Source organism: Macaca fascicularis, chromosome 20 (genome assembly GCF_037993035.2).
Source record: "Macaca fascicularis isolate 582-1 chromosome 20, T2T-MFA8v1.1".
Lineage (NCBI taxonomy): Eukaryota > Metazoa > Chordata > Mammalia > Primates > Cercopithecidae > Macaca > Macaca fascicularis.
In genome coordinates this window covers 16,533,508-16,558,965 of record NC_088394.1, presented here as the reverse complement: position 1 = coordinate 16,558,965, position 25,458 = coordinate 16,533,508, and the positions used below count along the sequence as shown (strand labels likewise).

General features: G+C 44.8%; 1 protein-coding gene across 2 annotated transcripts in view; it reads right to left on the bottom strand.

Moving 5' to 3' along the window:
• Positions 1 to 22,161, bottom strand: part of LOC102134040 (BOS complex subunit NOMO1) — a 63,609-nt gene extending 41,448 nt beyond the window's left edge. For both annotated transcript variants that reach the window (XM_005591341.4, XM_005591342.4), the window contains exons 1-9: positions 21,896 to 22,161; positions 17,615 to 17,704; positions 14,734 to 14,779; positions 11,047 to 11,147; positions 9,172 to 9,278; positions 6,869 to 6,941; positions 3,265 to 3,417; positions 2,243 to 2,380; positions 1,824 to 1,913 (exon numbers count right to left, since the gene is read on the bottom strand). In XM_005591341.4, coding sequence (XP_005591398.3) covers positions 1,824 to 1,913; positions 2,243 to 2,380; positions 3,265 to 3,417; positions 6,869 to 6,941; positions 9,172 to 9,278; positions 11,047 to 11,147; positions 14,734 to 14,779; positions 17,615 to 17,704; positions 21,896 to 22,060 — 963 coding nt within the window. In that variant the 5' untranslated portion in view covers positions 22,061 to 22,161. The remainder of the gene's footprint in view (positions 1 to 1,823; positions 1,914 to 2,242; positions 2,381 to 3,264; positions 3,418 to 6,868; positions 6,942 to 9,171; positions 9,279 to 11,046; positions 11,148 to 14,733; positions 14,780 to 17,614; positions 17,705 to 21,895) is intronic.
• Between the last annotated feature and the right edge of the window lie 3,297 nt (positions 22,162 to 25,458).

Below are 25,458 nucleotides of genomic sequence, written 5' to 3'. Positions count from 1 at the left end.
GCACCTACTATGTGCCAGGTGCTGAATCACATGTTAGGAAAACAGTAAAGAATAAGACACTTAACGGTTCTTGACCTCAGGGAACTTACAGGGCCCCATTCCCTGAAATTCCATTCATCATTTTCAAAATCTGTATTTGGCTGTAATCTGGGAATAGCTGTCTATTCTCACCGGCCCCCATCCTTCTCTCCAAGCCACATGAAGCAAAATAAAGGCTTCATCTTCTCACCCTTCTCTTTCCCCTCCGGTGTACAGCGGAACGGTCAAACACATCACTGAATCTTAAAAAGCAGAGTCTGCACCCCACTGTGCATATGACCTAAAAGCCCGCTCCTGCCAGTTTAAGCTATTTTAACACAGTACTTTCCAATGTAATATAAAAAGAAAATGATTAAAATATAATTTCTTCAATAATTCTAACACTGGGTGGTCCACTTAGGAGAGGCTGTTATTTTCTTTTGGGATTTGCTCTAGCTAGCCAATTTTCTACAGTAACCATTTTCTACTTCTGTAACGAAAGAAGACATAAGTGAGATGAAAACTACATTTACCATCTATGTAAGGGTCTAGGCAGTTTATTAAGCCACGTATCACACTGCCCATTCCTACCACCACGGTCCAAGCTCTGCCAGTTCTCACCTGGTTTATGGCCATGGCATCCCAACTGGTCCCCCACTTCCACCCTGACACCCTGCAAACTCTCCTCAACACAGCTGCCAGAAGGATCACGCCGCTCCTCTGCTAGGAACCTTCCAGTGGCACCAATTCTCACCCAGAGTTATAGGCAAAGTGGCCCACCAGGCCCCGCACAATCTGCCCTGTCACCTCCCTGAACCTCTCTCTGCCTCCTCCTTCCTTGCTCATTCCCTCCACTCCCCCCACCCTGGCCTCCTTGGGGTGCCCCGAACTCTTCAGCACACTCCTGCCTCAGGACCTTTGCATGTGCTGTTCCCCGAGTCTTACACACTCTTCCTGCAGGAGTGAAGTATGGTTCTCTCGTTCTTTCCCTTCAGGTTGTTGCTCAAATGTCACCTTCACAGGGAGGACTTCTCAAAAACACCCTATGTACAACTGCAACCCCTGTCTCCACCCTGATACTGCACGATCTCCTTTCTTCCTTTATTTTTCTAGAGAACATTTATCACCTTCTACTGTACTTTCTAACTTATTCATCTATACATGTATGGACCCTTCCCATCATTAGAACATGAAGTCTATCCAGGTGCAGCGGCTCACACCTGTAATCCCAACACTTTGGGAAGCCGAGGCAGGCAGATCACTTGAACCCAGGAGTTAGAGAACAGCCTTGGCAACATGGTGAAACCACATCTCTACAAAAAATACAAAAATTAGCTGGGCATGTTGGTACGCGCCTGTGGTCCCAACTACTCAAGAGGCTGAGGTGGAAGGATCACTTGAGCCCTGGAGGCAATGGTTGCAGTGAGCTGAGACCGCACCACTGCGCTCCAGCCTGAGCCACACAGTGAAACCCTGTCAAAAAAAAAAAAAAAAAAAAAAATGAGGTCCACAGGGACAAGAATTTTTGCCTCTTTTGGTCACAGCTGTATCCCTAGTCCTGGAATGGTGCCTGAAATATATGTCACTGGCACTCAATAAATATATTTCACTGAATGGGGAGATTTAACTAGGAATCCAGTTCTCTACAATAAGGACATCATGTGCAAGAACATAATACCAGATTGCACTTTTTCCAACAGCCCTTCCAGAAAAAATAATCGATTTTTTTTTAACATGTTTGCAACACCTGTGCCTAGGGATGGGAACTCAAACACCTGTCCCTCCAGAAGACAGGAAAGCCTTACCTCGATTTTCAGGCTGTCGTGCTCCACTGTGAAGTCAAGTCTGGAAGGCGCCACATCAAAGGTAATCCTCTCCCCTCGATAGAACGGAATCTGGAAGGAAGAGTCTGTTAATCACTAAGAACCACGAACATGATCAATCAGCAATATTAATACTCGATCTAGCAGCCCACAAATGACAAGGGGTTCAAGACAAGCCAAGAGAAATGCTCATCATAACTACTGCAGATTTGAAAAGAGGAAGCCTTGCCCTTTTGGTAGCTATTACTAAGGGGTGAGTGTCTCATCTTAAGTTACTTCTTAACAGCATTTACAGAGAACTGCAGGCCAACCATCTTTTCCTTTAACACCCAAACAGCATTGGCTTTTACTGTGTCATGAGAGTCCCAGACATAGACAGAACGGAAATCTGCTTCACTCACCACCGTGTAGCCCCCACTTGGCAAGGAGTAGAAGGAGAACGAGCCATCTTCTCTGGAGACCGTGTAGCACAAATACACCAGACTCTCGTCTTGGTGCTGGAACCCAGGCACTGGTGAGACATTGCAGCCCAGGACATCCTATGCCGGGGGAAGAAAAAGACAAGACTTCCTTTTCCATTTACATGTTCTGAACATCGTCAATTAGCCACATCATAGGAAAATTTCTGTAAGTTTCATGTCAATATATGTATTTCTGAAATCTAAGACACATTAATACAGATAAAAGGAACAAAAATCTTGACATTCAAGTTGTAAAGTTAAAAACTGCCACTGTCTTCTCAGGAAAAATGACATGACTGTCCTTCCTTATAATGGGTCACCATTCTCCAAATAAGGAAACGGAGGCTCAGGAAGGTAATGTGACTGGCCCAGGGTCGCACAGCTAGGAAGAGGCATTTGTTTAAACCTGAGATTTGTTTAAACCCAGGTCTGATTTCAAAGCCTGTGTACCTTCCATCACATACCACTGCCTCTCAGTGTAGATGTGCAATGTCTTGTGAGGCAACAGAGACACATGATATTCTTGTTTTTTTTTTTTTTTTTTTGAGATAGTCTCACTCTGTCACCCAGGCTGGAGTGCAGTGGTACGATCTCGGCTCACTATAACCTCCACCTCCCGGGTTCAAGGAATTCTGCTGCCTCAGCCTCCCGCGCAGCTGGGACTACAGGCATGTGCCAACACGCCGGCAAATTTTTTTGTATTTTTAGTAGAGGCAGGGTTTCATAATGTTGGCCAGGCTGGTCAAAAACTCCTGACCTCAAGTGATCCACCCGCCTTGGCCTCCCAAAGTGCTGGGATTACAGGCCTGAGCCATCACACCCGGCCTGAGACACATGATATTCTTAAGTGTTAAAATGATAAATCAACCCAGACCTGCATTTATTAAAACAGTATGTTCTGGTCTGTAATCCCTCACCCTCCTACCCTTCACACCATCTCCTTTATTCTTTTCTTTGCTTACCTCTTTAGTTACTAAGGAAGAAAAGAGAAGAAACTTCACCCCTTTCATGGGCTCCCCATCACTTCGGACAGAGCCAGACACATTGTAGCCAGCAACTATGAGGGGACTGGCCGCATTGGCATTGGAGTTGGTTACACGCACTGTGGTGCTTGCCTATAACAGAAAAAGATTTTAACTGGTGAAAAAAATAAACACTTGCAAAGTGTCTAACAACATGAGGACATGCTAAAGCTAAAATATTAACTGGGAAACGTAATCCATCAAATTGCTTATTCAGTATGATCACTTTTTTTTTTTTTTTGAGATGGAGTCTCTGTCGCACAGGCTGGAGTGCAATGCGGCAACCTCGGCTCACTGCAACCTCTGCCTCCTGGGTTCAAGCGATTCTCCCGCCTCAGCCTCCCAAATAGCGGGGATTACAAGCGCCCGCCACCATGCCTGGCTAATTTTTGTATTTTTAGTAGAGACGGGGTTTCACCATGTTGGCCAGGCTGTTCTTGAACTCCTGACCTCAGGTGATCCACCCGCCTCAGTCTCCCAAAGTGCTGGGATTATAGGCGTGAGCCTCCGCGCCTGGCCCATTACTATTTTTCAATGCCCAAAATGAAGTGAAAGGAAATGTGGCAAAATGTAAATGATAATGATTTTATCTTGTATACTTTTCCACCTTCCAACATTTCTAACTTTGTTTCCACTGCTTTATATTCCTCTATATGTTCCAATTTTTTTTAATGAGCGTATTTTGCTTTTTTTCGATGTTTAATGATATACAGTGTTAACTGAAGATCAGCCTAAAGCTGCCTCCTTACGTACTTTAAGTTTGGCCTAAAGGTTTCTCTGTACATAGTGCCAAGTCTCAGCCAATTGCAGCAGCCATCCTTCAACTACTCACAGGCGGCCAACTGTTCAAACCATGTGCAAATAAGACAAACGTCCAGCTGTAACCAATCCAACCGTTTCTGTCCCTCACTTCCGCTTTCTGTCCATCACTTTCCTTTTCTGTCCATAATCCCTTTGCAATCACACAACAGTGCCATAGTCGCTGTAAACCTATTCTGGCTCAGGAGGCTGCCCAACTGACAAACTGTTCTGTGCTCAATTAAACTCTGTTTAATTTGTCCTAAGTTGTTCTTTTCACAATATGTGTACATTTTTAAACATTTTTGTTAAGGTACAATTTACACAAAGAAAAGTGTGCATACTCTAAGCACACAGCACAGGGCTTGTCACAAGCTGGGCACTGGTTACCCGGCAGAATAAATAGCACCAGCAAGCCAGAAGTGCCCCTCACACTTGCTTCCGGTCACTAACCCCTGGAGGAGGATAAACATTATCTCGACTTCTAACAACATGCTTTACTTTAAAATCCCAATCTCATATTAATACACTCAGATTCTTCTATGCAGACAATTAACAAACAATGTAAACCTTAAAATCTCTTCTATTTATAAATGTATAAGCCCTTTCATTTCAATTTTTTTTTTTTTTTTTGAGACGGAGTCTCACTCTGTCACCCAGGCTGAAGTGCAGTGGTGCAATCTTGGCTCACTGCTACCTCCACCTCCCAGGTTCAAGTAATTCTCCTGCCTCAGCCACCCGAGTAGCTGGGATTACAGGCGCATGCCACCATTCCTGGCTAATTTTTTTGTATTTTTAGTAGAGATGCGGTTCCACTATGTTGGCCAGGCTGGTCTCGAACTCCTGACCTCAAGTGATCCGCCCACCCAGCCTCCCAAAGTGCTGGAATTACAGGCATGAGTAACTGCGCCCAGCCTGGAATAAAATATTTTTAAAGGTTGCTGCAGAAGAGAAAAACCCCCAGAACCAAAAGTCATAAACAGTAAGAAGAGACACCTAGGTGTGAAACATCATCAATTATAAATGCATAAAACCTACAGAGTAAAAACATAATAAAACCCATAGGGTAGAAGCTGAAATACTGATTCCAATGCTTCTTTAGCAAAAATGAGATACAGCTTCTATACTAACACAGAAGCTAACACGTCAAGATGTCCCTTAATCTTATTTTAATTTGGTCTTTCACAGCTATTACAGAACCTCACCTAGTAGGTGGAGTTCTTTTGATCATGGACTATAAACTATTTCAGCAAATAAAGCAAGATATGCTAAAGAACACTTATATACCTTCTAACCAACTAAAGAAATTAAATTAAAAAAAATTCAAGATGATGGCATACCCCCAAGTCCCCCTCCTCCTTTTTCTCTAGAAGTCAGTATCATTTTGAACAGTGTCTGCTATTCCCATGTATGTCTTCATAATTTTTCGACATAAGACTGTATCCTCCCTGTTCCTACTAAAAACAAAAAATTAACTGGACATGGTGGCAGGCACCTGTAATCCCAGCTACTCAGAAGGCTGAGGCAGGAGAATCGCTTGAACCTGGGAGGCAGAGGTTGCAATGAGCCGAGATAGCACCACTGCACTCCGGCCTGGGCAACAAGAAGAACAAGACTCCATCTCAAAAAAAAAAAAAAAAAAAAAAAAGACTGTATCCTTAGCCGCACACGCCTGCAGTTCCAGATCCTTGGGAGGCCAGGGTGGAAGGATCGCTGAAGGCCAAGAACCAGAGGCTGCAATGAGCCACAAATATGTCACTGTACTCTAGACTGGGCAACAGAGCAAGATCCTGTTGCAAAAAAAAAAAAAAAAAAGACTGTATCTGGCCGAATGCACTGGTTTACGCCTGTAATCCCGCCATTTTGACAGCCCGAGGCTGGTGGATCATTTGAGGCCAGGAGTTTGAGACCAGCCTGGCCAACATGGCAAAATCCCACCTATACTAAAAATACAAAAATTAGCTGGGCGTGGTGGTGCATCTCTGTAATTCAGCTGCTCAGGAGACTGAAGCAGGAGACTCGCTTGGACACAGGAGGCTGAGGCTGCAATGAGCCAAGATCACACCACTGAACTCCAGCCTGGGCAACAGAGTGAGACTCCGTCTTAAAAAAAAAAAAAAAAAAAAAAGACTATATCCATAAATGATGTTATCACAAGTATTTAAAATCCTATTTCCTTCAACTCTGTTTTTAAATGTAGTTACATTGATATATGTAGCTCTGGTTCATTCATTACTGCTGACGTACAGCAGCCTACTGTATGATGGAACCCCAATCCATTCTTCTCTTAAAAGGCATTTAGGTTGTTTACAATATTTTGCTATTACAAACAAAGCTGCAATAAACATTCTTATACATTATCCTTGGGCACATGTACCACAGTTTCTGGAATGTTTAGTATATTTACAGATTTCTGTTTCAGGCTGAAAAAAGAACAACAAATAAATCTCATCAGGGCCTTCTGTTGTTGATTTAGTTTAAAATAGCTATAGTTAATAAAACAGATCTATTTCACAGCAGGAAGACAACACTGTCACCTAAAACTGAAACCAGCACAAGCAACATCTGCTACAGTGAGGAGTTGCACCTTATAAATAACCACCAAACTAATCAACGGCACCATTGGTTCTTCATCTAGTCCTGGAAAAACCATAAATTCTTTTCACATCCTAAATTGAAAAGCCCTACATTTGTCCCAAGACCAGCATATTATTGGCATGGCTACAGACGTAGCCGTCACACTCACCTCTTTCAACGCCCAGGTTGGATGAGTCGCGAGGATTTCATAATCTCCAGGCAGAACTTTAAAAAATGCAAACCTAAGAAATACAAAATAACCATTTAGCTTTCTCCAAACAACCCAAGTATTTCTAATTTTATGACTAATGTACTTTTATGACAAGAAAATAATGTTAGAATTATTGCAAGCTTGCCATTAGCTTGTTAAATGAGCATGAATGAAATTCAATCCTTCACTGTGCAAATCTGCATCAAAGAGCACTTATTGAGCACTTAAGGTGTGCCAAGAGGGGTGCTCCACGTGCTGACAGGAAGGAGGAGGGCTTACATCTCCCTTAATCTCAAGGATTTCTGGCATAAAACCAGTCCTTGTAGCACAGCAGTGATCAGTCACAGAACATTCGACTGGGTTTGACAGAGGTGACAGGCGTGAACTGACAAGGAGAAGGGGACAGAAGTGTCCAAGGGAACATGTGGGAAGGGAGAAGTGGGATGAAAAGAACAGAACAGATGCACAGGCTGAGGGGGACGCTGACACAAGATGATGCCAATGACACAGGGTGGGGTAAACCATGACAAGCTTTGAATCCCACAAAAAAGCCTTTAGAGAAACACAGATAAGCCATTCTGAGTTTCTGCACAAAGCAACTGAGATAAGAAACCAGCAGCTGATGAAAATACTCTCCTAGCCATAGGCAGACTAACACCAGAGTGAGCAGAGCTAAGGCTGGAAATGCTGCTGCCAGTATGCTAACATGTTTATCCCTTCAAATTTGTAAGGCAACTGACAAATTAGAAGGCTAATTCCAGTGAAATGAACTAGAAAACGCATTTGATTTCTTCTTCTGTGGTATTTTATTGTATCAAATCTTGCCTGTAATAACTGGATAGGGCTTGGAAATCATGTTACTATCAAGTATTGGTAAGACTGAGTTTCTATTTCATTTTCATAACAGCCCAGTGCTACAAGTTTCACTGTTTCAGTCAGTGCAGTTGAAAGGTATTCAGAAGGCTCAAGACACTATTTTTTCCTAGTAAGGTCAACACCAAACTACTAGCCCAGGAAAAAAAAAAAAAATACAGCTTCATATTCCTGCTACACACCAGGGCTGGAGAGGCACCAGTCAAGCAGAAGTAAATGTTATTTCAAAATGAAAAGTAGTTTCAACAATAGTAACCTTAAAATTGAATAACTTACTGACAGACTCATTATAAACTTCTATTTTGCCATTTAGTCAGTTTGTATATTAACGGAGTTAGTAAAGATTTGAACGCTTTCGGAATTATCAGTATGAACTATTCTGGCATTAATCTTGGCATGTCTGTTAACATTTACAACTCAACTATATACATCCATTAAATAAATGCCTTAAATCTGATTCAGCAAGATCCGTTAAGCATCAGTTCCGACTACAAAACAGTTTTGATATAAAAATGATAATGATTTTTCTAATCATAACTAAGCTAACCTATTTGATCTAATATGCCAGGCAGTTTGAAGTAATAATATTAATTTCATCTTTCCAGTAACCTTAGGAGGTAGGTTCCACAATTATCTTCATTTACAAAAGAGGAAACTGAGGCACAGAAGGGTTAAGCATCTTGCCCCAGGTCAACCAGCCAGCAAATGGGGCGCTGGGATTTAAGCCCAGGCTAGCAGGCTCCAGAGCCAGGCTGAGCTGCTAAATGAAGACCCACAAAGCCCCAGGCCTTGAAGCAGGTGCTTTATGGGTATTAACTCTTTTTTTGTTTGTTTGAGACAGGGTCTTGCTCTGTTGATGAGGCTGGAGCACAGTGGCACATGATCACGACTCACTGTAGCCTCAATCTTCCAGGCTCAAGCAATCCTCCTGCCTCAGCCTCCTGAGTAGCTGGGACCACAGAAGCATGCCACTACACCCAACTAATTTTTTTCCCCCATGGGACTCTGCTTGATATAATTTTTTAAATTGTTTGTAGAGATTGAGTCTCCTTATGTTGTCCAGGCTGGTCTCAAACTCCTGAACTCAAGTGATCCTCCCACCCTGGCCTCCCAAAGTGCTGGGATTACAGGTGCAAGCCAATGTGCCTGGTCAGTATTAACTCATATTTAATCATCCATCCCATCAATGCTAGGCAAGATGGGTCAAACAGCTTCCATTTCACACTTGAGGAATGCAGCACTCTGAGGGGCATGAACTCACCCAAAATTAAGAGGCTGAATCAGGATCTGAACCCAGGACTCCCTGAATCCAAATTCCCAAACCCAGCTCCATGACCCCTGTCACAGCCTGGCTCTAAGGCAAGACTGGGAGACAGGATGCTACTCACTTTCCGCCGGGCTGTGTAACCGTGGACTGGATCTTTGCTTCGGTCCCAGTGTTTCTCAGAGACACCTGAACTCCCGCAGGACCCAGGGGCTGCCCTTTGCTGAGGACCTGCCATGGAGAAGAAGGTTAGGGCCCACCAAGCAAAGTACCCTCCTCTCAAAGCACTGGCAGTCCTGCTTACAACTCCCAGGTGGAGCCAGAAACGTTCTTTGGGTCAAGAATCCCATTGAAAAGACGATATAAATCATGGATATGTTTCCTGGGGATGAAGAAGGAGAGGGAACAGTGACAGTAAAATAAGACTCTCTGTTTCAATGAATCTAAGACATCATCAGTTATGGATTTACCATTATTGGTCTAGCCGGGTGTGGTGGCACATGCCCGTAATCCCAGCACTTTGGGAGGCTGAGGCAGGCAGATCACTTGAGGTCAGGAGTTTGAGACCAGCCTGGCCAACATGGTGAAACCTCATCTCTACTAAAAATACAAAAATTAGCTGGGCGCCATGGCACATGCTTGTAATGCCAGCTACTTGTGAGGCTGAGGCAGGAGAATCACTTGCACCCAGGAGGTGGAGGTTGCAGTAAGCTGAGATCAGAACACTGCACTCCAGCCTGGGCGACAGAGGGAGACGCCATCTTAAGAAAAATAAGTAAGTAAATATACATACAAATAAAAATATAAAAATTAGCTGGGTCTGGTGGCACATGCCTATAATCCCAGCTACTGGGAAGGCTGAGGCAGGAGAACTGGTCGAACCCAGAAGGTAGAGGTTGTGGTGAGAGGGACTGCACTACTACTGCACTCCAGCTGAGGCTACAGAGTGAGACTCTGTCTCAAAAAAAAAAAAAAAAAAGATTCACCATTATTGTGCAAACCATTGAGAAAGAAAAAACTACCCAAGATCCCCATCTCAACAAGAAGCCCACATATACAGCTGGGATGGAAGGGCCCCCCCTCGCCGCAAAGGCAGAGGAGAAAGAAGCCCATCATGAAGAAAAGGACGGGAAGGAAGGAAGCACATCTCAACCTCAGGCACAGGGCGGGTGGAAGAAAAACGAGTCTCCCCCGAGAATCTGAACCGCGGGAGCTGGGACACACACCCGTTAGCACTCTAAATTCATACCACCACGGTGGTCCAAAAATATCTCAGAATTTCAATGATGGGAATCCTCCCAGGTGAGTGGCAGAAGCAGATGCATGCTGTCTCTGGAAGAAGCTGACTTCAGTTCACCCACAGGGACAGCAAGATGCCACAAGGCTTAAGGAGTGCATCCTTCCAACTCGGCATCCCTGTAAAAGGCCATCCCTGGCATAAACACTAACAGCGGCTGGGTGCACAGCACACACCTGTAATCCCAGCACTTTGGGAGGTAGAGGCGGGTGGATTACCTGAGCTCAGGAGTTTGAGACCAGCCTGGCCAACACGGCGAAAGCCAGTCTCTACTGAAAGTACAAAAATTAGCTGGGCATGGTGGCGTATGCCTGTAATTCTAGCTACTCGGGAGGGTGAGGCAGGAGAATTATTTGATCCTGGGAAGTGGAGGCTGTAGTGAGTCAAGATTGCACTACTGCACACCAGCCTGGGCAACAGATCTAGACCCTGTCTCAAAATAATAAATAAATAAATAAATAAATCAACAGCCTATGCCCTGGAAGCAGAGGGGATGACCAGCAACTTCAATCTCACTCCTAAGTACTCCTGTTGCGTTCTACACAGAATGAAGCACAGAGTTCACAGGCTCTCTTGCCACTTTTCCATGGGTCCCCTGTGGGATCAAAGTCCCCGGGTTAAAATATCCTGCATCTTTTAAAGAAAGGATTTAGTATACATTATAGAGTGAACAGGAAAAATAATCAAGTTCCAAAGACAAACCTTGCCGTTCACAGAGAAGCCAGTGAAGACAAAGTTGATGTCCCCGCCCTTTGTGCAGATGTCACTGACTCCATCCACATGGAGCTCCACAGTCGTCGGCTCTGAGGGATGAAGCAGGGGAGGAAACAGGGGCACAAGACACAGAGGCAAGCTTAGTTGTGGGGTACAGTGAACCTAAGTAGAACGTATTTTTATCGTTAAGTTTTCATTTTACTTTTGAACACTTAATACGCTCGTGTGTTTCCAAATCCAGAGGTACAAAAAGGTATTCAGGGAAAAGTCTCTCTCTCACCCCTATCCCCCTAGCCTCCTGGTTTCCTGCCCCAGAGGGAACTCGTGTTTAGAGTATACAACAATTTTACGACAGCCTTTCAGCCAAGTTGTATCTCAGAGTTCCAGTGAAAAATCAGTGAGCACCAAATAACTGTATTTACTGAATACTCATCACCGACCAGGCACTGAGCTGAGCGCCTTTAATCCTCACAATTATCTTAAGAGGCAGGCAGTAATAGCTGCAATTTACTGAGGGGTAAATTAAGGCACAGGAAGGTTAAAGGAGCTCCCAAGATCACAGAGCTTCTGAGTGACAGAGCCCCAATTCAACCCTAAAAGTCTGGCTGTGGATCTGTTCCCTTACCAAGTGCATGAGTTCAGCCATGTTAAACCAGGACCACAAACTCCAAGGCCACGGGGCCTCACAGGTTCAAAGTGAGCGGAGCATCCTCGGGGGGACTATGGCAAATTGAAAGGGGACAACCGCCACTCAAGTCTGCCAACCACTGCCATGCTTTGCCAGAGCTTCCAACTTCTCCGAAAAACTGGAAATCTGGATTTTATATACCATCTCTTGATTTTTCAATATCAGCAATTAACTCCATTTTTTTTTAACTGAAGAGTTCGTCATAATAGGGGTTAAGGCTGAGTTTTTGAAAGGTTAGGAAGAATGTGGAGTAATGAGTAGAGAAAAAAATGAAAAACCGTGAGATGAGATTTTCAGGTAAGATGAATTACATACATGCTTGCACACCCATGTGCACACACACACACATGCAAAGACTCCAATAAAAAATGGGCAAAAGACTTGAACGGGAACCTTACAAAAATAGCTAGCCCATGGCAAATAAACATAAACATACAAAAAAGTGTGCAACCTCATTGGCCATCAGAGGAATGTAAATCAAGGCCACAGTGAGATAATACCACACCCCCACCAGAAGGGCTAAAATTATAAAAGCTGACGATACCAAGTGTAGGCTAGGATGCGGAGCAATGGAAACCCTTGTACACTGCTGGGAAAGCACAAACTGGCGCATCCACTTTGGATGTTTGGAAACACCTAAAGCTGAACATGTATCAACTCTATGGTTCAGCAACTTTACGCCTGTGATATACTCAGCAAAAATGCAGACACAAGTGTATCAAAATATACATACAAGAATATTCACAGGAGGCCGGGCGCGGTGGCTCAAGCCTGTAATCCCAGCACTTTGGGAGGCCGAGACGGGCGGATCACGAGGTCAGGAGATCGAGACCATCCTGGTTAACACGGTGAAACCCCCGTCTCTACTAAGAAATACAAAAAACTAGCCGGCCGAGGTGGCGGACGCCTGTAGTCCCAGCTACTCGGGAGGCGGAGGCAGGAGAATGGCGTGAATCCGGGAGGCGGAGCTTGCAGTGAGCTGAGATCCGGCCACTGCACTCCAGCCTGGGTGACAGCGCGAGACTCCGTCTCAAAAAAAAAAAAAAAAAAAAGAAGAATATTCACAGGAGTGCTACTCTTCAGTGGCCAAAATTGGGAAGCAACCCAAACGGCCATCAATAGTAGGAGAGATCACTGATATAAAATATGAATATAAAATATAAATATAGGCCAGGCGTGGTGGCTCATGCCTGTAATCCCAACACTTTGGGAGGCCAAAGCGGGCAGATCACTTGAGGTCAGGAGTTCGAGACCAGCCTGGGACAACATGGTGAAACCCTATCTCTACTAAAAATACAAAAATTAGCCGGGTGTGGTGCTACACACCTGTAATCCCATCTACTCAGGAGGTTGAGGCACAAGAATTGCTTGAACCCGGGCAGAAGTTGCAGTGAACCAAGATCGCACTCCAGCCTGGGCAACAGAGCAAGACTCAGTCTCAAAAAAATGAAAATAAATAAAATAAAATGTAAATATTTTATAAAATATAAATCATTTTATATTTATGCATCAGAATTCTGAACAGCAAAGAGAACGAACTAGAGCTACAAATGATACAGATAACGCTCACAATGTTGAGCGAAAGAAACCAGATATTAAAAAGTACCCTGCATGATTGCATTTGTATAAAGTTCAAAACAGACCAAATGGATCTTTAATTTGTAGAACGTAAGGGTGGTGGTCACCTGGCGGGGGTGGGGCGGGATGGCTAATGAGCACCCAGGATGGGGACTTCTGGGGTGCTGGTGAAGTACTATCTCATCATCTGGATGGTGAATACATGGGTGTGTTCACTTAGGGTAAATTCATCCAGGGCACTTTCCTGAAAGTATAATTCAATTAAAAAGCTCATCAACAGCACCAGTCGCGGTGGAGGCGGTGGGATGTGGCAAACACAACACTCCTCCAGGCCACCAATCTGGACTTCTGCTTTGGCCATGAGCAGGGCTGCATTCCTCTCCAGCTTTCTGGAACGTACCAGCCAGGCATCCCCCCTCCCTGCCACCCCTGACTACAAACTGATAGAGATGCTCCCACAGAGCCAAATTAGCTGTCAAGCTGCCTAAGCTTCATTTTAGCCTTGATGATGACAGGTGCTAAATTCTTCCTTGTCTAAGGCACAGGCAAGCCTGATATCAACAACGGTGGTCCCTACTCCTCTCCCCAGGCCATGGACTGGGGTCACTCACACCTGCTCTACTGAAACATCAAGAGTCTCTCCCCTTCAAAAATGTAAACTACATCAAAACAGACGCACTCTTCTGATCTCAACCCCATCCCCAACTCTCCAGCTATGCTTGAAGGCAGTTATATGAAGAAAGTTTGCAGCTTTTGTTGGGATGCGCGCAGAAGGGCTGTTTCTGAATACTGAGTGCTTGCTAATTACATGCCAGCCACTCTGAACACTCAGTATTGGTTTATTAATCTTCCAAGTACCCTGGGGGGCAGGGACTATAACGACCCTAGCTCAACAGCAAGGAGCAAGGCTGACAGCGGGGAAGTAACTTATCCAAGGTTATTTAACTGGTAAGGCTTAAGACTGACAGTTTTCTCATCTCGTGGGACATAAATCTGGGTTTTTATGACAAATCTCACCATGTTTAAATGTTTCAATTAATTTCATAAAAAATAAAAAAACTGAGGGGGCTGAAAAAGAAGCCATCCTGGGACAGGAACCAAGTCTCCACTCTTGGTTTCTGTACAGTTCTACGGCCACATAATGAGTGAAACTGCAAGGGAAGAGTTTCCAAAAAGGTACCAGAAAAGATGTCTATTTTTCAAAGGTGACAGAAAGCCTTAAGGTAGATTAAGGTATATCCAAACTCAACCAGAGTGATGAGGGCAGGGAGGGGAGGAATACAAACCCTCCTCCATACTGGAAATGATCCTTAATATTTTAATAGTTTATGCACTCTGCTGGCCTAAATTAATATTTGGCATATCAGCTAATCTTTTACAAAGAATGTCTAGTGATTCAGTTAACTTACCAAAACTCCACCCTAGGGGAGGCTCAATCTTCAGAATGAAATCCCCCTAAAAGAAAAAAAAGAAAATGTAATTTCAGGAAATGAAAATTGTGACTCTGGTTTAATTTATTTTAGTGTTATCATTTCATCTAAAATTTTTACACCGGAAATGAAATTCTAAGGGCAAGCCTTGTTCTCCTAAATGGTACTGAGCACTGTGATTCTCTTCAGATGCTACAAGCTGAAGTTGCACACCAGAAGTTCTCATCTAAACAATCAGAAGACAGTGCTGAAGCCCATTCATGAGTTCTAAAGACACAAGGTTCGGCCACGCACTGTCTTTTAATACTAAACATAAAGTCTCATTAAGCCCTCATATGCCTACAGTTGCAAAAGTTAGCATGCATCTTCAGGAACTAAAGTCACTTCTTAAAACTGGATTTGGCCAGGCACAGTACTTCACACCTATAATCCCAACACTGTGGGAGGCCAAGGCAGGAGGGTCACTTGAGGCCAGGAGTTCAAGACCAGCCTGAGCAACATAGTAAGACCCCATCTGTACAAAAACATTCTTAAAAAATTAGCTGGGTGTGGTGGCAGGCGCCTAAAGTCTTAGCTACTCAGGAGGCAGAGGCAGGAGGATCATTTGAGCCCAAGAGGTCAATGTTGCAGTGAACCAGAATCACGCCACTGCACTCCAGCATGGGCAGCAGAGGGAGATCCTGTCTCTAAACAATACATTAACTCATTAATTCAATAAATAAAATAAAACTAGATTTTACTTATCAACCTGCTTTTTTTTTTTTTTTTTTTTTTTTTTGAGACAGAATCTCGCTCTGTTGCCCAGGCTGGAGTGAAATGGTGCGATCTCGGCTCACTGTAACCTCTGTCTCCTAGGTTTAAGCGATTCTCCTGCCTCAGCCTCCCAAGTAGCCGGGACTACAGGCATGCATCACGACAACTGGCTAATTTTTTTGTATTTTAGTAGAGACAGGGTTTCACCATGTAGCCCAGGCTGGACTCGCACTCCTGAGCTCAGGCAATCCGCCTGCCTCAACCTCCCAAAGTGCTAGGATTACAGGCATGAGCCACCACATCCGGCCTCCTGGTTTCTTGAGACTGATACTGATACTATGTAAAAATTAATTAAACAGATTTCAGGACAGACCCAGCTAGTCTACCTCTAGAAATCAATCCTATGCATTCTAGATGAATAGTTAAATTCAAGAATATTTCCTGGTGTGTTATTTTAAAATTACCATGATTTTAAAATTGGGGAAAGTCTATATGCCCAAGTAGTTAAATAAATTACAGTTTGGGTTTGACTCTGACACACTATGCAGCAATTAAAAAGAAGGCAGTAGGCCAAGCATGGTGGCTCATGCCTATAATCCCAGCACCCTGGGAGGCTGAGGTGGGCAGATCACCTGAGGTCAGGAGTTCAAAACCAGCCTGGCCAACATGGTGAAACCCCATCTCTACTAAAAATACAAAAAAAAATTAGCTGGGCGTGCTGGTGGGTATCTGTAATCCCAGCTACTTAGGAGGCTGAGGCAGAAGAATCACTGGAACCCGGGAGGCGGAGGTTGCAGTGAGCTGAGATCGTGCCACTGCACTCCAGCCTGGCTGACAGAGTGAGACTCCATCTCAAAAAACAAAAAAAAACAGGCAGTAGATCTATCTATGCTAATGTTGAAAGCACGCAAGGGGAAAAAACCAAATGTCCCTCTGGTGTTGAAAGCATTAACACGGGGGAAAAAATGAAACTGCAGAATAAATCCTATTGTTTGATTCCATTTGTATTAAAAACTATATCAAAATCAAAACTATGTATATTGACTATTTTTGCAACTTCCTATGAATCTGTATTTCCAAATAAAAGGTTTATATGTGGGAGGATGGGATTGTATAGATAGAGGTGTTTGTGGATACAAATCTATGTGCATGTGTGCTTGTCTGTATTTGCATATATGCATATGCATATGTGTCCATGGATATCTGAATAACTATAAGTAGAAAGCAATCTGTTAGGATGCACATCAAAATGTTATAAGAGGGCCGGGAACAGTGGCTCACACCTGTAATCCCAGCACATTGGGAGGTTGAGGCAGGTGGTTCACTTGAGGTCAAGAGTTCGAGACCAGCCTGGCCAACATGGTAAAACCCCGTCACTACTAAAAATACAAAAAATTAGCCAGGCGTGGTGGTATGCGCCTGTAATCCCAGATACTTGGGAGGCTAAGGAAGGCAAATGGTTAAACCTGGGAGGTGGAGGTTGGAGTGAGCCAAGATCACACCACTGCACTCCAGCCTGGGTGACAGAGTGAGACTCCACCTCAAAAGAAGAAGAAAAAAAAAAAAAAACAAAAAACTTTATCAGAGGTTACCACTACAGAGGGAGGTAAAATTAGAGGGAAAGGGTACAAATTTATTTCACATACTTCTAAAGACCTTGACTTTTTTTCACAAAGTTCATGAATTCATATACTACTTGTACAATTGTTTTAACAATACTTTAAGCTGCTTGCAAGTAACAGGTTCTACGAAATCAGAGTTTCTCAGCACTGGCACTACTGACATCTGGGCTGTTGTGGGCAGCACTGTAGCACATTTAGCTCCACGCCTGGCCACTACTCACTGGGTAACTGTAGTGCACAGCCAGATGTCACAACAAAAACATCTCTAGACATTGCCAAATGGCCCTAAAGACACAGAGAGCCACTGTATTCGCCAAGGCAGTTTGTAAGTTGTCTCCCTCCGAATGTGCCTAGGATTACCATATTCCACTAATAATTTACCAAACAGATGAGCATTTGCTAGTGTCGGAAAGGGCACGGTGAGTGCAGCCTGGTGAGGCACACTAGTGACTTCCCATCATAAGTGACAAGCAGTCGCCTCTTACCTTATCATACAAAGGGATCATAAAATAGCCATTATTAGGGGCACAGTCTGTCTGGTATTTCAAAGTCCCATGCTTGGTGTACAGCTTTATCTGGAAAGGAAGGAAGGAAAACAGAAAACATAACATTGCCTTTGGGAATGAACTACATGTGTTACACCTGAATACACTCAGTCAGTATGCATTCACTGAGGACCTATTGTATGCCAGCTTTTAACACGGAGCATTATTGGGGACAGAGGGAAATCAACAAAGTCTCTCCCAAATCACGTGACTCAATGTTTTTCAGATTAGAAATCACCTACAGCCTATTACAATGCCTTATTTTTCAATGCTTTTCTGTTTATTTTAGTGGCTGTCTCTAGGTTGCTCCTGTAAGTTTCTGGGTCTAAAACAAATTTGCAAATTTTGCCATTAGTAAGGTGCTTATTAACATGCAAAATCCTGGCTGGGTGCGGTGGCTCCTGCCTGTAATCCCAGCACTTCAGGAGGCTGAGGTGGGCGGATCACTTGAGGTCAGGAATTTGAGACTAGCCTGGCCAATAAGGTGAAACCCTGTCTCTACTAAAAATACAAAAAAAGTTAGCCAGGCATGATGGCAGGCACCGGTAGTCCCAGCTACTTGGGAGGCTGAGGCAGGAAAACTGTTTGAACCCAGGAGGCGGAGGTTGCAGTGAGCCAAGATCATGCCACAGCACTCCAGCCTGGGAGACAGAGCAAGACTCTGTCTCAAAAATAATAATAATAAAATAAAAGTAAAGTAAAGTAAAATAAAATACAAATTCCTAAGGCCCACCACTGTTTCTCAACTAAAGGTCTGGAATGAGGGCCAGAGATCTTCCTTACTAGCTCTAAGTAATTTCAAATACTTGGAGCAACGTTCATCTAGAAACTTTATTTTCTCATTACTTTCATTCTCAGAAGAAAAAGAGACTAAAATGACACTTAATATCTGCCCTCTCCCCAAGGACTCTCTAAAACTCTTACATTCTGAGCATTACCAGACACGAAGTGTTAACCCAGTAAGATGCCCAAATACTGTCTGGGTCTTCCACGTGTCATGTGGCCTTGGGCAAGCTCACGTTCGGTTTCTTCAGGTGTCGACAGAGAGACACTCCCTTTCATGTGGTTGTACAGATTCACATCAACGCATACTAAGCACCTGCTACAGAATATGGATTCAAAGAAAAATCAGTTTGTGGCCAGGCATGGTGGCTCATGCCTGTAATCCTAGCACTTTGGGAGGCCAAAGAAGGAGGATCACTTGAGCCCAGGAGTTCAAGACCAGCCTGGACAACATAGCCAGACCTCATCTCTACTAAAAAAAAAAAAAAAAAATTAGCTAGGCATGATGGCAGGTGCTTATAGTCCCAGCCACTCAAGAGGCTGAGGCAGGAGGATCACTTGAGCCCAGGAGTTCAAGACCAGCCTGGACAACATAGCCAGACCTCATTTCTACTAAAAAAAAAAAAAAAAAAAAAATTAGCTAGTCATGATGGCAGGTGCTTATAGTCCCAGCCACTCAGGAGGCTGAGGCAGGAGGACTGCTTGAGGCCAGGAGTCGGAGGCTTTGGTGAGCTATGATGGTGCCACTGTACTGCAGACTGAGCAACAGCGTGAGACCCCGTCTCAAAATAAAATAAATAGAAAAAGCAGCTTGTATTACTATTTAGTATCTCTCTCTCTGAAGAAAAAGGCAACAGAGTGTAACAGTCAGGGAACACACTGGGCTCAAGGAAAATTTCCCAAATGTACCTGCATGGCTCAACCACTCTGAGGCTCAATTTCCAAGTCTGTAAAACGAAACAGTTGGATCTGATGCATCTAAAAGCCTCACCTCCAAAACGCTAATGTTCTGTGACCATGAAACAGACCATGACACGAGCTGCAATGAAACAGTCGAATCTTACCAGCTAAGAAGATGTACAAAGTGACTAACTCATAACACCAACATTTGGGAAAGGATTGGTGTGAAGTAATGTGGAGCCTGTATGTAAAGTTCTCTGAGGGCAGTGACCACAATTTACATTCCACAGCGCCTGAGACAGTGTCTTGCTTACTCTAGGTACTCAGTGAATTTGTTACAGGTGACAAAGAGATTCAGATGCATGCATTTAAGGCAGGGACTGGAAATTCACCAGCCTAGAGGGGTTAGGGAGTCAGCATCAAGAGGCATTCATCCAAAGGGATTCAGATCACTACACAACCCAAACCAGGTGTGGTAACCCAAAAGATCAGCTGGTTTTCCAGAGAAATAAAGAACCCAGTTTTTAATGTGAAACCACCTGATTGTTAAAGTATTAGCAACCGGTATAATTTTTTTTTTAACTGTAAGGTGCCTGTTAGAGAACAAAATGTCAGTCTCATGAGAGTAGGGCATTTTGTCTGTTCTGTTCACTGTACTGCTATATCCACACCAGGGACAAGGTTTCAGTATGCGCAGGGACTCAATAAATAGTTGTTGACTCAATGAACACCATATAAAAGCACCCAGGAGGAGAGAAAGCTGGAGAATAATGAAGGCAGTTGCTCAGGAACACAAAAAACACAATCAAGAAATGACTGTGAAACATCTTGATTATTTCTACGTCTTTCATAAAGTACCATCAGGACACAGGACGCCAATGTAATCTACATCAAGATGGCCAGTAGGAAATGCCTGATTTCAGAATCAGAATTACGAAAGAATGAGTGTCCCAGACCATCTGGACAGGCAGCCCTTGGGCTTAAGGAACACACTTCATAATGCGTTACAAAACTTGCTCTCTGATCTCAAGGTCACTATTAGTATGTGGGTGGGGGTGGAGGGGGGTGTCTGTCTTTTCCTTCCTTCCAGAACCCCTGGAAACTACAAGTTGCAAGAGGCCTTACCGGGCAGCTTCTGAAATGCCCTGTGCCATCTACGGTCATACCACCCTCAACGCGCCATGTCCCCAAGGCAGACCCAGAAGGTGGCATGGGCACCCAGAAACATGTACCCAGGAAATCCTAGGAGCCCTGCCACTGCCAGTGGGTAGATTCATTCAATGCCTGACCTCTGACCTCTTCAGAGTAAAAAAGCAGCAAGCAAGGGGGCCTTGAAGATCACGGATCCGCTTGTTAACAAAATACATCTGCTGGGTTCCACTGTTTCTCTCCCAACACCATCTTATAGGTACAAAAACTGAGACCTAGAGCAAGGGCAGGTCACAGAGCTAGTGGGGTCTGGAACTGACTCCCTGCCCCTCCCCCAATCCTCAGCAACCCGCTTTGCAGAACACAGTGCTTCACCGTTCATTGCCAGCCCTGGAACAGCTCAAAGGTGCTTTCAGAGATCTTTGGGGTCTTATTTCCCAGTCCCTCTCTTGGGCATTTCCCAGCCTCTTCCTTCGTTTTCTCCTAAATTACCTCCGAGGCGCCTGCTCTTTTTCTCTTCCTTGTCCTACCCCAACATAAATCCCCTTCCAAAAATGAGGCCCAGGCCTTGCTCTGGTACCCTCCAGACTACCCGGACAAATGACCTTCTGCCCCTACCTTCATCCATCCCTTTCCTCTTTACGGGAACCTTTCAGGGTCATAATCCCACCGGGCTGATAAACATTTAACAGGACTACAACTTAATTGGGGGGGAAAAAAAAAAAAAAAAAAAAAAAAAAACTTCAGCACAAATCTCTAGGGTAATTCCAATAACTACTCATTAAGGCAATCAGGGCAGCTGACAACTCTCCATTTTCAGAGGCGGAGGGGAGCGAGAGAAATAAAAAATAGCTTTCCGGCCCCAGGGTTTCCAATACTGATCTACTAGGTCAGAATCTACGGGATGGGAATCGATGCTCTTTAAAATCATGCCGCAGGGTTTGGAGTAGCAGTGGATCAGAACTTCGGGAGGGGTCTGGGCTGTGGAGTTTGGGGGATAAGACATGTAGTCTCTAGGTTCTAGAATATGGGTTTGGGGAAATCTGAGTTTCAGGTGGTCTGATTCGAGAAGATCTCGGGTCTAAGTTTTAAAGAAATGGGGTCTGGGCTCCAAGGAATTTGGGGTCTGGGTTCCGGGAATCTGGAGTCTGGCTTTTGAAGAACCTGAGGTCTGGCACCCCTCAGTCCTTACACAACCCCATGATAAAAACCTCCCCTCCAGCGCGACTGGGGAGGAGCTGCCGGGAGCCCGCGGACAGCATAGCCTTGGAAGAGGTACGGGCTCCAAGGACTCCACGCCGCCCGGTGTCAGAGACGACGCCAGCGCGGCCCAGAGGGGCTGAACCACCGGCCGGCGAGTCGGCGCCGGGCCGCGGGGTGGGCGCTCACCTCGATGAGCGAGTAGTTGATCTCCACGTCCGACTTGACGAAGCCCCCGCAGCCCACCACGATGTCCTCCGAGCCATGCGCCGGCCCCACGCCGCTCAGCAGCAGCACCACCGCGGCGGCGACCACCGCGGGCCCCGGCGGTCCAGCGCCCTGGCCCGCCAGCATGGCCCGACCTCCCCCAGCTAGACCCTCCGCAGGCAGCCCGGTCCCGCCCCTCACACCCCACGCCGCAGACTCCTTCCTCCTCCTAGGCCGGCTGACAGCTCAGGCCCCGCCCCGCCGCCGCCGCCGCGCACGCGCGCTTCGACCCCACGCGCACAGCTCCAGAAGAGAGAACTACAGCGCATGCTCAGCAAGAAAACTAGACCATCTCTGCCTTCTAGAGGCCTGGAGGACTCGGCGCACCGTCTGGCAGGTGCAACGCAAGGTGCAGGCCTACAGGGAGAAGCTCCAAAGATGAATTCTACTTTAGAATTCACCATCACAGCTGGAAAGGACGGGAGATTTTGTTGGTCGAATTATCTGACAACTTTCTCAAATCTTTCTGACCCACATATTTCGCAGGTGAAATATATAATCTCACAAAAACCTTTAGGACTCACGCCTGTAATCCCAGCATTTTGGGAGGCTGAGGTGGGTGGATCTCTTGAGCCCAGGAGGTCGAGACCAGCCTGGGCGATATGGCGAAATGCCGTCTCTGGAAACACACACACACACACACACACACACACACACACACACACACACACACGAAAAACGCTTTAGGAATTTGTGTAAGCTGGTGTATTTTTCCATGATAAGTGATCGATTTTTTTAAGCGAAACGTGTTAATGTTAGCATATTAAGGAAGGTATGTAAGATTTATCTTAATCCTAGCTCTAATAGCATATGCCTAGAAACAAATTTTGATGAGTTTTCTTCCCCTAAGCAAGAAGTGCGTGCAGTCAGTTTACTTTGAATTAGCTCTGTAAAATGAAACATTATTTGCCTGAAAATAAGTTCAAATCCAGCATATTTTGTCCCAAGAGTGAATTCATATGTACACTGAATTTAACTACCAGTCATCACATCAAAATACACACCAAAGAGGCTGGGCGCGGTGGCACCCGCCTGTAATCCCAGCACTTTGGGATGCCAAGGTGAGCAGATCACGAGGTCAAGAGATCGAGACCATCCTGGCTAACACAGTGAAACCACATCTCTACTAAAAATACAAAAAATTAGCCAGGCGTGGTGGCGGGCGCCTGTAGTCCCAGCTACTTGGGAGGCTGAGGCAGGAGAATGGCCTGAACCCGGGAGGCGGAGCTTGCAGTGAGCCTAGACCGCTCCACTGCACTCCAGCCTGGGTGACAGAGCAAGACTCCGTCTCAAAAAAAAAACACACACGCACCAAAAAATTTGTTTTTCTAACCTAATATTAGAAATTCTTCCATTTTGTCTCAAAAAAAAAAACCTAGTGCTTTATTTTGATAGGTTTTGTTTTTGTATTTTGTTTCTAAATGACAAAGTAAGACTGGATTTCCCACTGCAATTTGCCATTGTGGCTAAAACTTAAGCAACAAACAACTAAGAAACACAGGTTCAAACTGTATAGTAGTCAAACCTTCATGGGGGCAACGAGGGAATGACATATTGACCTCAGGGTCATAATCATGAGTGCATCTGATTTCAGTTTCTCATGCTGCATTTTCACTCAAGTGCAGCAGACTCTCAACTATTCAGTGATAATGAGAAACCATTTAAATAATTAGTATATTTATTGGGGTTTGTTATGTATAACCACAATTGAAATAGATGCCTTTTACGCAAATCACCAGAGGATTGAAAACCACCAATTAGGAAGTGTTGGCTTATGGAAACCTCTCATCTTACAGGATGGGAAACCAAGGCCCAGAGAGGAAAAGGAAGTTGTCTAAGACTCTCTCCAAGCAGCCATGGATTTTCCAGGAGCTAGAGAGCAGGAATTGGGGCCGGGAGCCATGGCTCACGACTAATACGAACATATTGGGAGTCCGAGGTGGGCAGATCATTTGAGGTCAGGAGTTCAAGACCAGCTTGGCCAACATGGTGAAAACCCATCTCTACTAAAAATACAAAAAATAGCTAGGTGTGGTGGCGCAAGTCTCTAATCCCAGCTACTCAGGAGGCTGAGGCAGGAGAATCAGTTGAACTAGGGGGCCACAGGTTGCAATGAACCGAGGTCTTGCCACTGCACTCCAGCCTAGGTGACTGAGTGAGACTCTGTCTCAAAAAAAAAAAAAAAAAAAAAAGGAGGAATTGGGATCCCCAGGTTTTGTTCTGGACTCACCCCAAATGATTTCCTCTGTGTTCTTCTTGACTTTCTGACTATTTCCCTCAAATTCATCTTCAAATATAGAAAGAAATGAAGCACCAGGACTGTGACAACGCCAGTTCATGGGGGTGGGACTGGGGAGTGGCTTGCAGAGAGACAGGGATTTAGCTTCCCCATAATTTCCATCAGTTTCCACCAAAACTGGCTCAGATAAACAGACATGATTTACATGGAAACAGGAGACCTGCCACACTGAGCTTCAGGACGAATCCTTGGGTTCTTTCTGTCCCGAAGCTTCCAGAAGACTCAGGCAGGAGGACAGCTGAAGGGGGCAGAGGAGGCGATGCTCCCTGGGTCCAATACTGGATTTAGAGAGACTCAAAAAGACCGGGGAAAACATGCCGTGGGGTCCCCTCAGAAGGCAAGAATAGAAGATGAGGACAGGACCCCGAGAATTAGCAAGGCAGCAAGGAGAGTGCAGAGGATTTTAATTCTTCTCCCACACTGAGCACCTGTGCTTGTCTGTCTAAAAGAGCTGAATATTTCATTCCTATCTTGAAATGAATGCTTGCTCACTGCAACAACAAAGAAATTGGAGAAGAAAACTAGGATTCCCCAAGATCACTGTATTACTGCATTTCCATCATTTTATCAATGCATTTATGCTAATATGACATAGAGTCATTTCTAAGAAGTGGTGGCTGGGTCTTTGACACTTTGCTTTAAGACCCAAGAGAGGGCTGGGCATGGTGGCTCACACCTGTAATCGCAGCACTTTGGGAGGCCTTGGCAAGAGGATGGCTTGAGGCCAGGAATTCCAAAGTAGTTAGGGCAACAAAGTGAGACCAGTCTCCACAAAAAAATTAAAAATTAGCCAGGCGTGGTGGTGTGTGCCTGTAGTCCCAGCTACTCGGGAGAGGCTGAGGTGGAAGGTCGCTTGAGACCAGGAGGTCAAGGCTGCAGTGAGCCATGATGGCACTACTGCACTCCAGCCTGGGTGACAGAGCAAGATCCTGACTCAAAAAAAAAAAGAAAGAGAAAAAAAAAGACTCAAGAGAGGAAGGTAAATGCCTTGGCCTTCTTCTCCGAGTTCCCTAATTTAGGCATGTCCTTTTCTTTTTTTCTTTTAAAAAACCAAAGCCTATTTTATATTATAATCTCATTTATTCAATCATCATTTAGCAACCACCTTTTCATATTAATATATGTCTTCAATGGCATTTGGTTTGTTTTGAGACAGAGTCTCACTCTGTCGCCCAGGCCGGAGTGC